This window comes from Trichechus manatus, unplaced genomic scaffold (genome assembly GCF_000243295.1).
Source record: "Trichechus manatus latirostris isolate Lorelei unplaced genomic scaffold, TriManLat1.0 scaffold00105, whole genome shotgun sequence".
Lineage (NCBI taxonomy): Eukaryota > Metazoa > Chordata > Mammalia > Sirenia > Trichechidae > Trichechus > Trichechus manatus.
The window spans coordinates 5,324,161-5,340,940 of record NW_004444041.1 but is presented as its reverse complement, the minus strand read 5'-3'; the positions used below and the strand labels follow the sequence as shown (position 1 = coordinate 5,340,940).

Below are 16,780 nucleotides of genomic sequence, written 5' to 3'. Positions count from 1 at the left end.
GCAGCAATGTCTTTCTTGTAAAATAATAATCAGTGGTGGTGATGGGGTTTGTTAGATGGCAAGGGAGGTAAGAATCCTCTGGGGGGGAAACCTCCGATGCCTCTTGTTCTTTTTCTTCAAACTTTATTATGAATAATTTCAGAATATACAGAAAAACTGAAAGAGTAGTACAGTGTATGAGCATATACCCACCACTTAGATTCAACTAGTAATAACATTTTTGCCATATTTCTTTTATGTATTTTTGGAACACATGGGTAATTTTGAATAAGGATTGTACATCAGAAGAATTATTGTACATTGTCTCAGGTTTACAGAGGTACTGTGATTATATAGGATAATATACATATTTTTAGAGGTATATGAATTTAATGGTTAAAGTGACATGATGCCTACCACTTAGTTTCAAATAGTTCACAAACAACATGTTTTATAGTTGTTTTTCAAATTAGGATTCAGTCAAGGTGTGTGTGTTGTATTTGATTGTAGTGTCTTTAAAAATGTACAACAGTCATTGCCCAGACACATTTTTCTACTCTATGATACTTTTTAAAAGGTAAGGCTAGTTGTCTTAGACGGTGTTCCACATCCAGCTTTGTCTGATTGTTTCTTTGTGTTGTGATTTACCTTGTTCTTCTAGCCCCTGTGTTTTCTATAAACTGGAAGTTAGGCCTTAACATTTATTAGGTTAAAGGTGTGGACAAGAGTACTTCATAGATAATGTTGTCTACTCCATATTACATCATATCAAGAAGCGTATGATGTCAGATTTTACCAGTGTTATTGATTGCCAGATCTCTGCATTATAAAAGGATGTTTTTCCTTTTAATACTTTGGCACCATGAGGGTATCCTGTTTCTCATCAAACTTTCATCTAGGATTTTAGCAGGCATTGCTGAATCAATCTTTTCATATCCTATCCTTCAATTTTAAACCTTCTTCTCCTAATTCCATTGCTAATCTTTATCATTTTTGGGAACGAGTAGAGTCCATCTATGTATTGGGCAAAAAAATGGGTGAAAATCACTATTACAGGAAACAGTTAAGGGTATCTAATTTTATATAAAATGTTTCCAAGTTGGATTTTCAGTTCTTAGGAAAGAAAATACCGATGAGGAGTTGAGAAACATTCATTAAAGGCAAATTATGCCTGAATAATTTCGTGAAATGGAATGCATAAAATGGAATGCATAAAGATCAGTATTCTAGGCATTAATGAGCTGAAATGGATTGGTATTGGCCATTTTGAATCGAACAGTCATGGGGTCTGCTATGTTGGGAATGACAGCTTGAAGAGGAATGGTGATGCACTCCTCATCAAAAAGAACATTTCAAGATATATCCTGAAGTACAGTGATGTTAGTGATAGTATAATATACATGCACGTACAGGGAAGACCAGTTAATACGATTATTATTCAAGTTTACACACCAGTCACTAATGCCAAACATGAAGAAATTGAAAATTTTTACCAACTTCTGCAGCCTGAAATTGATCAAACATGCAGTCAAGATGCTTTGATAATTACTGGTGATTGTTGGAAATGAAGAAGGATCAGTAGTTGGAAAATATGGTCTTGGTGACAGAAATGATGCTGGAAATCCCTTAATAGAATTTTGCAAGACGGATGACTTATTCATTGCAGATACCTTTTTTTTTTTTTTTTTTTTAAAACATCATAAACAGTGACTACACATGTGGAACTCACCAGATGGAATACACAGGAAACAAATCTACTACATCTGTGGAAGGAGACAGTGGAGAAACTCAGTATCATCAGTCAGAATAAGGCCAGGGACTGACTGTGGAACAGACCATCAGTTGCTTATACACAAGTCCAAGTTGAAGGTGAAAATGAAAACAAGTACACGAGAGCCAGAATACAGCCTTGAGTGTATCCCACCTGAATTTAGAGACCATCTCAAGAATAGATTTAATGCATGGAACATTAATGACCAAAGACCAGACAAGTTGTAGGATAACATCAAGGACATCATACATGAAGAAAGTAAAAGGTCATTAAAAAGACAGGAAAGAAAGAAAGACCAAAATGGATGTCAGAAAAGAGAACTCTGAACTTGCTTTTCAGCGCAGAGCAGCCAAAGCGAATGGAAGAAATGATGAAGTAAAAGAGCTGAACAAAAGATTCCAAAGGGGGGTTCGAAGGAAGATAAAGTACTATAATGAAATGTGCAAAGACTTGGAGTTAGCAAATCAAAAGGGAAGAATACATTTGACATTTCTCAAGCTGAAAGAACTGAAGAAAATATTCAAGCCTTGAGTTGCAGTACTGAAGAATTCTACAGGGAAAATATTAAATGACGCAGGAAGCATCAAAAGAAGTTGGAAGGAATACACAGAGTCACCGTACCAAAAAGAATTGGTCAAGGTTTAACCATTTCAGGTGGTAGCATATGATCAAGAACCGATGGTATTGAAAGAAGTCCAAGCTGCACTGAAGGCAGTGGTAAAAAACAAGGCTGCAGAAATTGTCCAAATACTAATTGAGATGTTTCAACAAATGGATGCAGCGCTGGAGGTGCTTACTCGTTTGTGCCAAGAAGTTTGGAAGACAGCTGCCTAGCCAACGGACCAACCAGCTGGAAGAGGTCCACGTATGTGCCCATCCCAAAGAAAAGTTATCAACAGAATGTGGAAATTATGGAACAAAATCATTAATATCACTTGCAAGTGAAATTTTGCTGAAGATCTTTCAAAAGTGGTTGCAGCAGTACAACGTGGTACGAGGGATATCATTGCTGGTGTCAGATGGATCTTGGCTGAAAGCAGAGAATAACAGAAAGATGTTTACCTGTGTTCTGTTGACTATGCAAAGGCATGTGACTGTGTGAATCATAACAAATTATGGATAACATTGCGAAGAATGGGAATTCTAGAAGACTTAATTGTGCTCATGCCAAACCTGTACATAGATAGACCAAAGGCAGTCATTCGTACAAAACAAGGGGATATTGCGTGGTTTAAAATCAGGAAAGGTGTGCGCCAGGGTTGTATCCTGTCATCATTCAGTCTGTATGCTGAGCAAATAACATGAGAAGCTGGACTATATGAAGAAGAATGCGGCATCAGGATTGGAGGAAGACTCATTAACAACCTGTGTTATGCAGATGACACAGCCGTGGTTGCTGAAAGCAAAGAGGACTTGAAGTACTTACTGATGAAGATCAAAGACTACAGCCTTTAGTAAGGATTACACCTCAACATAAAGAAAACAAAAATCCTCACAACTGGACCAGTAAGCTACTGCATGATAAACGGAGAAAAGATTGACGTTGTCAAGGATTTCATTTTACTTGGATCCACAATCAACACCCATGGAAGCAGGAGTCAGGAAATCAAATGATGTAGCTTTATTGCATTGGACAAATCTGCTGCAAAAGACCTCTTTCAAGTATTAAAAAGCAAAGTTGTCTCTTGGAGGTTGGCCTGACCCAAGCCATGATATTTTCATTAGCCTCATATACATGAGAAAGCTGGACAATGAATAAGGAAGACCAAAGAATTGATGCCTTTGAATTATGGTGTTGGCGAAGAATATTGAATATACCATGGACTACCAGAAGAACGAACAAACCTGTCTTGGAAAAACTGCAGTCAGAATGCTCCTTAGAAGTGAGAATGGCTAGACTTCATCTCACTTATTTTGAACATGTTATCAGGAGGGACCAGTCTCTGGAGAAAGATACCATGCTCGGTAAAGTAAAAGGTCAGTGAAAGAGAAGAAGGCTCTTATCTAGGTAGATTGTTGACACAGTGACTGCAATGATGAGCTCAAGCATAGCAACAATTCTGAAGAAGACTTAGGACCGGGCATTGCTTCGTTCTGTTGTTCATCGGGTCGCCATGATTTGAAACCCATGACTGAATGGCATGTAACAGTGGCGGCAGCGATGACAACGGGGACAGTGATGACAACAATTTCTTCTAGTGACTGGACACTAGAAGTAGTCAGGTTGTATCAAAGAAATTAATGTACATTAGTTTTAGAAAGAGGGCAGTGGTGGTTTATTGGTAGAATTCTCACCTTCCATGTGGGAAACCTCGGTTCAGTATTCAGCCAATGCATCTCAATGGCAGCCACCGTCTTTTGGTGGAGGCTGGTGTGTTATTGTGATGGTAAACAGGTTTCAGTGGAGCTTTCAGACGAAGACTAGGAAGAAAGGTTTGATGATCTACTTCTGAAAAATTAGCCAGTGAAACCTATGGATTGCAAAGTTTCCATTGTTCGTGTCTCCAGGAATAAGGGTCTGACTTTATGGTAGCTAACAACAAATTTTAGTAAAGCATTTAAAAAATTCCTTCTTTTTGTATACATGTATTATGTGGGAAAAACAGAGTAGTTAGGTTAATTCAAAGCTGTTTGAACTGTTATGTTCTAAACATGTTGATTTTTCATTTTGCATTTACTGTTGCGTGAAGCCCTCAAATTGCTTAACACCTAGTGGAAGAGACAGATTGATAAACAAATAGGACTTGGTGCGCTATGTGGTGTGGATAGGAATCTGCCTGAGTTTGTTTTAGAGAAGTGCTGTTTAATCTATAGGAAGGTCTGATTGTATGAAGAAATATTTATCATTAATTCACATTACATTTATCTATAATATCTGGCACTGACTTCTAGGTCCTTTCAGATCATTGCAGATCAGTTTTCAGTTCTGAGTAGATTTAAAGTTTCTTAATTGTTGCTTGGTGGCATACTTCTCATCTTCCTAAGCAGAAGATAAATTAGATCTATAACTACTACTTCTGGGTAAGTAGTAGAGTCAGAGTTAGTCAGATTTTATTAGAAATCTGTTGACTTTTTGTGACTTCCTTTTGTATGCTTTTACTCTGTAGCCATTCTGCCTGCTGAGAATCTTAACATTTATTTCCCTGCTCTCCTTGATAACTGTTTTAAGGTGGTGAGTAATTTCTCATTCATTTAAAATGAATCTTCTATATTATTTCTTTTAAAAATTATCAATGAAACATGCACACTCCTTATAACAACAACACAATGGCATGTAAAAGTTAAGTTCTTCCTCCCTCAATTATGTGATTCTGAGGCAGTTTTGATGTGTGTTCTCGTACTTTTTTTTTAATTATAGAAATATTACAGATCCTTTTTTTGTTTATTTGTAAAAGACACCATATACCTTGTGAAAAGGAGCCCAAGTGGTCCAACAGTTAAGCTTTGGCTGCTAACTGAAAGGTTGGCAGTTTGAACCTACCCAGTGGCTCTGTGGAGAAAAGTCCTGGTGATTTGCTCTCATAACAATTACAGCCTAGGAATCCCTATGGAGCAATTCTACTCTGTAACATTGGGTCACTATGTGTTGAACATCTGCTGGACAGCACCTAACAACAATAGTAATAACAACCATGTGAAAAAAAACAAATGATAAACTGGGAGAACATATTTAAACTTTTTACATATTAATAGAGAGTTCTATAATGGTATCCTACCAATTGGGGGAAAAATCCATTAGAAAAAAGGGACCAATAATAGGAAGACAAGTTATGGATGAGGAAATACAAGGGGCCAAAACACTGAGGTAAATATCCTCAATTTATCTGGTAATTAGAAAGAAATGCAGATAGAAATAACAATGCCAGAGGCTTTTCCCATCAAATTGGCAAAGTTTAAAAATGTTCACTAAGCCCTGGTGAGGATGTGAGAAAACTGGCTTTTATGTTGCTTATAGTAGTTGCTGCAGCCTTTCAGGGTGTAATCTGGCAGTGTGAAATTTGAAATCTAGTTTTCCTTTGAGGTTATTACTTTGGGAATCTATGCTACATAAACAAAGGCAGTAGTCCTTAAGAATGTTTGTACAAGGGTGTTCAGCGCAACAGTGTTGGTGATGGCAAGAAACACAAAAAAATTGGACCATCCTGAATGTCTGTCCCTTTGGAAATGATTGCATTATGGTATATGCTTGGTAAGTGGAGCCCTAGTGGTGCAGTGGATAAAGTGCTCGGCTACTAACTGGAAGGTCGGTGGTTCAAACTCACCAGCTGCTCTGTGGGAGAAAGATGTGCCAGTCTGCTTCTCTAAAGATTTACAGCCTTGGAAACCCTATGGAGCAGTTCTTTTCCATCCTATAGGGTCACTATGAGTTGGAATTGACTTGACGGCAATGAAATATACATGGTATGCCATATTATGCAGCTCTTAAGAAGAATGAGTTAAGTCTACTGACCTGGAAGGAGACGTTCTGATATGGTATTTGCAGTTTGTTTAATGATTCTATTTTTGTTTAAAAAAAAGTGGGGGGTATATGAACCCTATATAGGTGTTTCTACTTTTAAAAACCAGACCATTCTGTACACCTTCATCTAAAGTGAGAATAGCAGCACAATTGGAAGAACGTAGTCGATGTCACTGAACTGTGCGTGTAGAAATTTTTGAAATGGTGTATCTTTGGCTATGTATATTTTCACCAAAGGTCGAGAAGGGAGAGGGTTGACGTGTCGTAGGGTTGTTAACCAATGTCATAAAACAGTCTGTGTACTACTGTTCAGTGAGAAGCTGTTTCTGTAAACCTTCACCTGAAGTACAATAAAATTTAAAAAAAAAAACCATTTGTATAAACATTATCTGGCAAAACCTGTATAACATTACCTTAAAAACAAAGTTTATTAGTATAAAAAAACTGAAGGATTTCGTGGGGGGCTGGCACTCGCAGTTAGATGGATGATTGTTCATTATGATTGATTTGAGGCTGACTACAGTGTAAAGCTGGTGGCACAATGATTAAGCACTTGACCTCTAACTGAAAGATTGGCGGTCTGAACCCCAGCCCCTCTGCAGAAGAAAAGACCTGACAAATCTGCCCACTTAAAGGTTACAGCCTTGGAAACCCTCTGAGACAGTTCTGCTCTGTCCTATAGGCTTGCTCTGAGTTGGAATCGACTCCACAGTACACAACAACAACAGCAACACAACTATGTCCCAGTCAAGGTCCTTGGTTTCCTGACAACTGTGCTTTAACCATATGGTCTCCTTAGCCCTGTTTTAAAGATTACTTTTTTATTGATGAACTGATTAATTTTTACTCGTCTAGCTACCTCTAGTTGGTAAATTAATATCTTTGCCAGGGGAAGTATGGGGAAGATAAGAATAAAATACAAATTGGTTCTGTTACTTTTATATTCTTTCATGTTATCTTTTTAAGTAAATTTGAGAGGACTTACAAGTATATGTCAAGGTCTTGGAAGAAGTACAACCAGAATGTTCCTTAGAAGTAAGGATGGTGAGACTTTGTCTCATGTACTTTGGACATGTTATCAGGAGACACCAGTCCCTTGAGAAGGACATCATGCTTGGTAAGGTAGAGGGTCAGTGAAAAAGAGGAGGATCCTCAATTAGATGGATTGACAAAGTCGCTGCAACAGTGGGCTCAAGCATAACAGTGATTGTTAGGATCGTGCGGGACTGGGCAGTGTTTCATTCTGTTGTACATAGGGTCTGTATGAGTTGGAAACAACTTGATGGCACCTAACAACACCACCACAAGTATATATACCATCTATAAATTAAAATTAGATAAAACAGGAAAAAATAATAGCTTAGTAAGAATAAATAATGATTTAGCAGGAGGGAAAAATTTGTCTGTAGAATTACATGCCATATATTCATACCCAGGTATTAAAGGTGTAAAGGTACCTGGCTTCCAGGGCAGTGGTTTTCAATAAGGTGGTGGTTGGTCAGGTGCAAGCTATGTTGTTATTATAATGGTAATACTAATTGAAGCAAATTTAGGCTGGTTTAGCTAAACTACTATCCTTCATTTTAATCCAAATATTACAACTTTCTTGGGAGAGAAAAGACATGAGATTTCAACTAGGGGCCCATGGAATTTTTTCACATGTGAGCCTCATGTGCTATACTGGAAAAGTCATGGGAGAGGCTGACAATCACTGCTCTGTAGGTGAGAGAAGGAGGAGGAACTCCTTTACAGGAGCTCCGTACAGAATGGGGCTCTGTTCTGATGACTTCATCTTAAGCTGGTTCTGACGTAAGTCAAATACCTAATTTTTTTTTTTTTTTTAGGTTTCATCATTATTGCCTTTTATTATCAGTATCTGTATAAATCTGATTTTTATTTGTCTTTGAGGGTTGGAAACATTACATATAAACTTACAGATATATTTTAATACATACATACATTAAAAAATACACAAATCATAAAAATTTACTTTGACAATGAAGAGTTTCACAATGTTGGCATTTTGTCATTTGTGGTAGTAACTCTACTTGTGGAAGGTTCTGGATCATCTGGATTATCCCTGAAAATGGTATTTCCAGTCAGAAAATTAGTGAGAGTTGTCTTACGGTCCTTTTTTTTTTCATATATTTTTTGGTAACATCTCACTGCTTTCCAAATCTGCCTGTCGACTTTAGCAAAGCAGTCAGTGTTTGGGTACGTATGTTCAAGCAACTGAAGCCTGTGATTTAAAAAAACTTCACCTAATCCTTTCACTGTAAATTTTTTTTTGACAACTCTCCTTCCTCGTCCTCATTATTTCTTTCTTCTTCAGCATTTCTTTCCTCTTCAAAATCTGTCAAGTCCTGATCTGTCAGTTCTTCATGGTCTATGAGCTGTTCCACATGAGCAGTATCAAATTGTGCACTGCAGCATTGTATATTGTACATATTGCTAACCATAAGATGTAAAAAAAAGTATGGCCGTTAAGTGCAGTTTGTTGTAACTTGAACATGTCATTAGTTGGGGACTATCTGTATTTAGTCATACAATTAATCACTGCAGATTAAAAAAAATCATTTTCCTTTTCATATTAACTTTTATAAATACATATTTCCCATTTTACTCTATCAGATCAGTAGTTATTTTCCAGTATTCTTGGGATTTTGGAGTACATTTAGAATTCTTTGTTGTTGCTGTTGTTAGGTGCCGTCAAGTCGGTTCCAACTCATAGCGACCCTACACACAACAGAACAAAACACAGCCCGGTCCTGCGCCATCCTCACAACTTGCTATGGTTGAGCCCATTGTTGCAGCCACTGTATCAATCCATCTCTTTGAGGGTCTTCCTCTTTTTTGCTGACCCTCTACTTTACCAAGCATGATGTCCTTCTCCAGGGACTGATCCCTACTGATAACATGTCCAAAGTATGTGAGATGTAGTTTCGCCATCCTTGCTTCTAAGGAGCATTCTGGTTGTACTTCTTCCAGGACAGATTTGTTCGTTCTTTTGGCAGTCCATGGTACGTTCAATATTCCTTGCCAACACCACCATTCAAAGGCATCAGTTCTTCTTTGGTTTTCCTTATTCATTGTCCAGCTTTAGCATGCATATGAGGCGAATGAAAATATCATGGCTTGGGTCAGGCCCACCTTAGTCCTCCAAGTGACAACTTTGCTTTTTAACACTTGAAAAAGGTCTTTTGTGGCAGATTAGCCCAATGCAATAAAGCTACATCATTTGATTTCCTCACTGCTGCTTCCATGGGCATTGATTGTGCATCGAAGTAAAATGAAATCCTTGACAACTTCAGTCTTTTCTCCGTTTATCACGATGTAGCTCACTCGTCCAGTTGTGAGGATTTTTGTTTTCTTTATGTTGAGGTGTACTCCATGCTGAAGGCTGTGATCTTTGATCTTCATCAGTAAGTGCTTCAAGTCCTCTTCACTTTCAGCAAGCAAGGTTGTGTCATCTGCATAACACAGGTTGTTAATGAGTCTTCCTCCAATCCTGATGCTGCATTGTTCTTCATATAGTCCAGTTTATCGGATTGTTTGCTCAGCATACAGATTGAATAGGAATGGTGAGAGGATACAACCCTGACACACCTTTTCTGACTTTAAACCATGCAATATCCCCTTGTTCTGTTTGAACAGCTGCCCGTTGATCGATGTACGTATTCCTCACGAGCACAATTTAAGTGTTCGAGAGTTCCCATTCTCCGCAATATTATCCATAATTTGTTATGATCCACACAGTCGAATGCCTTAGCATAGTCAATAAAACACAGGTAAACATCTTTCTGGTATTCTCTGCTTTCAGCCAGAATCCATCTAACATCAGCAGTGATATCCTTGGTTCCATGTCCTTTTCTAAATCTGGCTTGAATTTCTGGCAGTTCCTTGTTGATACACTGCTGCAGCCACTTTTGAATGATCTTCAGCAAAATTTTGCTTGCATGTGATGTTAATGATACTGTTCGATAATTTCTGCATTTGGTTGGATCACCTTTCTTGGAAATAGACATAAATATGGATCTCTTCCAGTTGGTTGGCCAGGTAGCTATCTTCCAAATTTCTTGGCATAGATGAGTAAGCACTTCCAGCACTGCATCCATTTGTTGAAACATCTCAATTGGTATTCCGTCAGTTCCTGGAGCCTTGGTTTTCACCAGTGCCTTTGTCTCAGTCATCTAGTGCTGCTCCAACAGAAATACCACAAGTGGATGGCTTTACAAAGAGAAACTTATTCTCTCACAGTCCAGTAGGCTAGAAGTCCAAATTCAGGGCATCAGCTCCAGGGGACTGCTTTCTCCATCGGCTCTGGAGGAAAAGTCCATGTCATCAGTCTTCCTGTGGTCTGGGAGCTTCGCTACGCAGGAACCTCAGGTCCAAAGGACGCACTCTGCTCCCAGCACTGCTTTCTTGGTGGTATAAGGTTCCCATGTGTCTCTGCTCACTTCTCTCTATTATATCTCAAAAGAGATTGCATTAAGACACTAATCTTCACAACCTCATCAGTATAACCTCATCACAGTGATAGAATTTATAACACATGAGGAGATCACATATAATCTTATCATAGTGGTAGAGTTTACAACACATAAGGAAATCACATCAGATAACACAATCATAAAATACTGGGAATCATGACCTAGCCAAGGTGCTACACACAGTTTTGGGGGTACACAATTCAATCCATGACACACTTCAGTGCAGCTTGGACTTCTTCCTTCAGTACCATTGGTTCCTGATTATATCTTACCTCCTGAAATGGTTGAACATTGACCAATTTTTTTTTGGTGTAGTGACTCTGTGTATTCCTTCCATCTTCTTTTGATGCTTCCTGCGTCATTTAATATTTTCCCCATAGCATCCTTCAGTATTGCAACTCGAGGCTTGATTTTTTTTTCTTCAGTTCTTCCAGCTTGAGAAATGCCGAGTGTGTTCTTCCCTTTTGGTTTTTTATGTTCAGGTCTTTGCACATGTCATCATAATACTTTACTTTGTCTTCTCAAGCCACCCTTTGAAATCTTCTGTTCAGTTCTTTCATCATTTTTTCCTTTTGCTTTAGCTACTCGATGTTCAAGAGCAAGTTTCAGAGTGTCTTCTGACATCCATTTAGGTCCTTTCTTTCTCTCCTGTCTGTTTAATGACCTCTTACTTTCTTCATGTATGACGTCCTTGATGTCATTCCACAACTCGTCTGATCTTCGGTCATTAGTGTTCAACGCGTCAAATCTATTCTTTAGATGGTCTCTAAATTCAGGTGGGATATACTCAAGGTTGTACTTTGGCTCTTGTGGACTTGTCCTAATTTTCTTCAGCTTCAACTTCAACTTGCATGTGAGTAATTGATGATCTGACCCGTGATCGGCCCCTGACCTTGTTCTGACTGATGGTACTGAGTTTTTCCATCGTCTCTTTCCACAGATGTAGTCGATTTGATTCCTATGTATTCCATCTGGCGAGGTCCATGTGTATTGTTGCCGTTTATGTTGGTGACTAAAGGTATTTGCAATGAAGCAGTCTTTGGTCTTGCAAAATTCAGTCATATGATCTCTGGCATCGTTTCTGTAACCTAGGCCATATTTTCCAACTACTGATCCTTCTTCGTTTCCAGCTTTCACATTCCAATCACGAGTTAATTATCAGTGCATCCTGATTTCATGTTTGATCAATTTCAGACTGCAGAAGTTGGTAAAAATCTTCAGTTTCTTCATCTTTGGCCTTAGTGGTTGCTGCATATATTTGAATAATAGTCATATTAACTGGTCTTCCTTGTAGGCGTATGGATATCATCCTATCACTGACATTGTTGTACTTCAGGATCGATCTTGAAATGTTCTTTTTGATGAATGCAATGCCATTCCTCTTCAAGTTGTCATTCCCGGCATAGTAGACCATATGATTGTCCAATTCAAAAGGAACAGTGTCAGTCCATTTCAGCTCACTAATGCCTAGGATATCTATCTTTATGCATTCCATTTCATTTTTGACGATTTCCAATTTTCCTAGATTCATACTTTGTACATTCTAGGTTCCAATTTTGAATGGATGTTTGCAGCTGTTTCTTCTCATTTTTGAGTTGTGCCACACCAGCATATGCAGGTCCTGAAAGCTTGACTCCATCCATGTCTTTAAGGTCGACTCTACTTTGAGGTGGCAGCTCTTTCCCAGTCATATTTTGAGAGCCTTCCAATGTGAGGGACCCATCTTCTGGCACTATATCAGAAAAAGTTCCCTACTATTCATAAGGTTTTCACTGGCTAGTTCTTTTCAGAAGTAGACCGCCAGGTCCTTCTTCCTAGTCCGTCTTAGTCTGGAAGCTGAGCTGAAACCTGTATGCCATGGGTGACCCTGCTGGTATTTGAATACTAGTGGCATAGCTTCCAGCATCACAGCAGCATGCAAGCCCCCAGGTTACAACAAAACTGACAGACACGTTGGGGTGGAATTGTTTATAATACCCTATGCATTGGTTTTCTTATAATTGCAATTGGAAGATGTGGAGAATCTAGAATGAATCTGTGCTGATTCTGGAGTATCCTCGGAGCTCTTTTCCCCTATTTATGTTCAGTAGTTTACTTTTCCTTTGACTGTTTTGCATTGAATTGGAGTGCAGGTGCCTTATTGCTCAGGATGTTACTTCTTAAGGGCTATCAAATTCATAAAGTAACATACCATTTTTTCTTGTTTGTTTTAAATTATGATTAAGCCACAGAATGCCCTATGCCAAGATGAGTTTTTAAAACTTTATGTAGTATATGTGACAGAAGTAATTTTTTTTTTTAAAGAATACCTAGTTAAAGGTTTTAGATAAGATGTTTTAGAACAGAATGTCCAAATAACTATATGGCTTAAATATTGAGAACATTTATTATCTGGAGGGAGGTGGTTCTAGAGTTGGCTAATTCAGCAGTGCAACTATGCCAGTGTTTTGGGTCATTTTCTCGCTGATTCATTTTTTCATCATGGCCGTAGGATGGCTGCCATAGGTCTAAGCATCGTATCGTTACACAACAAGATTCAAAAACAGGAAGAAAGAGCAAGGCCTTCTCCACATACCACTTTCTCTCTTTGCTGGCTGTAAAAGTCTTTCCCTGCAGTACCCAGCAGACTTGCCCTTATGTCCCATTAGCCAGTGTGTGTGTGTAAAACACAAAGAAACCTGTTGCCATTGAGTTGATTCTGACTCATGGTGAGCCCATGTGTGTTAGACTAGAACTGTGCTCTATAGGGTTATCAGTGACTGATTTTTTGGAAGTAGATTGCCAGGCCATTTCTCCAAGGTAAATATGGGTGGACTAGAACCACCATCCTTTTAGTTAGCAGCAAAGCACTTAACTGTTTGAGCCACTAAGTCAGTTGCTACTGATAAGGAGAAATGAGATTCCCATGATTGGCTTAGAACAATTGGAGTTCATCCCCTAGACCTGGAGGAAGGAACCACCCATCTGATCCCTTTGATTTCTCATATCAAATAACAGCAGTACTTTGTCATTACAGAAAGAGGGGAGACTGATGGGTAGGCAGTCACTAGTATGTGCCAGACTATAGTAATGTAGAGTTGTGTTGTGACAGTTTCCATGTACTGCATAGTTATTCCTTGTAAAAAGTGAAATCTTAGTATTTTAAGCTGTAAAAGAGTTATCATTTGAGAAGCACGTTATCCTCTAAGTGTTACTTCATGATTGGTATAAGAACCCAGTGCTTTAGCTTTTAATCTTACTGTGCTTTTGTCTTGGTTTCAGTCATTGGTTATTTTCCTCTAAGGAGCCCTGGTGGCACAGTAGTAAAAAGGTTGGCTGCTAACAAAAAGTTGGGCAGCTCGAATCTACCACCCCCTGCTTGGAAACCCTATGGGGCAGTTCTACTCTGTCCTATGGGGTCAGTATGAGTCGAAATCAACTCGACGGCAACAGGTTCTTTTTTTTCTCTAAGACCTACCTCCTCACTGATATTACATGATTTGGGCAGTAATTTCTGATTCTTTGTAATTAATTGGTACTTGTTCTCTTAGGTGGATTCTCCACGGTTTTCCTAGTGCGGACTCATGGTGGCATCCGATGTGCGTTGAAACGAATGTATGTCAATAACATGTCAGACCTCAACATTTGTAAAAGAGAAATTACAATTATGGTAAGCAAAAGAGAAATTCCATTTTAGAAATTTGGTATATTTTGTTTTGCACTATAATATAAACAGATTTTAGGCAAGCTGTTTATTTATGTATATCTGGAAAACCTTTGAAGATAATTAAATTAATTTGGAAAATTATATGAGAATTTATAGTATATCCCTTTTAACCATAGGGCTAAATATATCCTCCTTCTCTCCTTTTTCCTCCCTTCCCTGCCGTAGTTCAACAGGTATGGTATTCTGTTTTCTTTTTCTTTTTTTAAAATCTGTTTTAATTTTGGAATATTTTAAGTATACAAAATTTAAAGAATTATATAATGAACATCTTTGCCATCAAACTTAAGAAGTAAAACCTTACAGAGACAGTTGAGGCTCCTGTGTATTCCTCTCTAACTATAGCCTGTACTGTCCTCCTTATCTGAAAAGAAACCACTGTCCTGAATTTGCTACTTCCTACCATTCCCGTGCAGGTTTTATGCACTCACTGCATGTGTTAGTATTCACAAACAACAATTAGTTTTGCTTTTCATTTTTAAAATCATGCTGTAAATCTGATTGTTTTTCTTGTGTACTCTAATTTTCAGCAAGGGAATTTTTTTTTTTTTAAATATTAGGAAAAATAAAAAATAATAGACCATTAAACAAAATTTTAGCCACTCATTTGACTTGAAACAGTTAAAAATTTACAAAATTACATTTTCTTCCTTTTTTAGTGTTGCTTACTTGCAGTTTTCTGAATGGCTCCTTTTTCTTCTTTCTTTTCTTTTAAACTGGTACAATGTTCTAAACCAACTTTGATCTAAAAAATTTTTTCAAGTGTACTTACTCCTGTTTTCCTCCTCATCGTCTGCATACATAGAACAAAAAAAAATAGATACTATTTATTATCAATGACTTCAGAATTTCTGAAACACTAAAATGATATTTCCTATTCAGAATTACCAGGGCCTTATGTTCAGGAGATTACCTTGGTAGGTGGGAAAGTAGTATTTATTAAAACAATAAATGTAATCTTAACATAAATGTGGCAGCGCTAACTTGTTTAATACAGTGCTAGATAAATAGTAAGAACTCAGTAAATAGCAACTGAGTGTATTATTTGTTTATGTTGTAGTAAATATTCATGATATATATACACCAGTAGCCGAGTCGATTTTGACTTGTGAGGACTTCGTGTGTGTCAGAGTAGAATGGTGCTGCATAGAGTTTCAGTGGCTGATGTTTTCCATGAGTATATCACCAGGCCTTTCTTCTGAGGCACCTGGGTGGACTCACCCTCCAACCTTTTGGTTAGCAGCTTAGTATGTTAACAGTTTGCACCACCTAGGGACTCCGTAATAAGTTCATTAATATATATAATAGTAAAAACTTTGGAAAACACTGACACCTTCTAATGATATGTCAGATGAAGACTGATAATGTTGTTGAGATTAGATAAAGATAGAATATTGTCATTTAATAGGCTTTGTAATTACATCTGCAGAAGTCTCTGTGAAATGATACCTTTTTCTAAAAATGAGATTCTGTCTGAAATTGAGGACCATTTACTAGTCTAAATATTGATTTTGTAGGTTGGACAGAATTGGAAAGAAACTTGTTAAGTTACTGTATTTTAACTGTACTTTGTTTTACTTGGGGTATCAGGAAGGCAGCGGGAGGAGTAATTTGAATGTCAATGTTGACTATAACTCTGAAATTAAAAAAAGTAGGGAAATCATACATTAAAGGAATCTATATGTTATAGTTTTCAGCTTCAAACATTTTCGAGTGTAGGTATTTGTAAAAATAGAGTAGAATAATATTAGACTATCAGGAAAATTAGCATTTATTATTACTTTGCATGGTAGCATTGAAATTAAATGAATTGATAAATAACACATCAATTTATATGGTGCTAGGATCGTAGTGGGTACTCAGCAGCAGTGTTAATTCACTCACCATTTGAATCTCATGTCAGCCCTAACTATCTGACTATTACGAGGGAGGGATTTCTTATTTTGTGTTGACATCTTCGCCAACACATATTGCAATCACTTTTGTTCAAAGTAGACTCATTTATAGAATCTGATTTTTCTTAATTCTCTTAGCTAGGCTTCAATTGATTAGACTTTGAGATTTACTTTTTTAAAGTAAGTCTTTGCCAAAAGGGTTAAAGGATTTACCCCAAGATAATGGCAAAGCCGAGACTAAGTTCCCTTACTTGTGCCCAGATCTTGTACTACTGTGACATAATGCTTCCTTTCAAAGAATTTATATGTATAATTTTGAGACATATAAACTATAGTTAGCAGCAGCAGAACCATTCAAATCCTGTGCAGCAGTCTGCCAACTCTTTTGATCACCTGTAATTTATTTATAATTTATTCACGTTTAGCTGCCATTAGCCAATATCTCAAATTATATTGCACAGTTAAAACTAGGTTTATTATTAA

At 37.6% G+C, this 16,780-nt stretch overlaps 1 protein-coding gene across 2 annotated transcripts in view; it reads left to right on the top strand.

The window, feature by feature from the left end:
* The window catches only part of BMP2K (BMP2 inducible kinase), a 156,824-nt gene that overhangs the window by 45,757 nt on the left and 94,287 nt on the right, over positions 1-16,780 (top strand). For both annotated transcript variants that reach the window (XM_023737609.1, XM_023737608.1), the window contains exon 2: positions 14,230-14,348. In XM_023737609.1, coding sequence (XP_023593377.1) covers positions 14,230-14,348 — 119 coding nt within the window. The remainder of the gene's footprint in view (positions 1-14,229; positions 14,349-16,780) is intronic.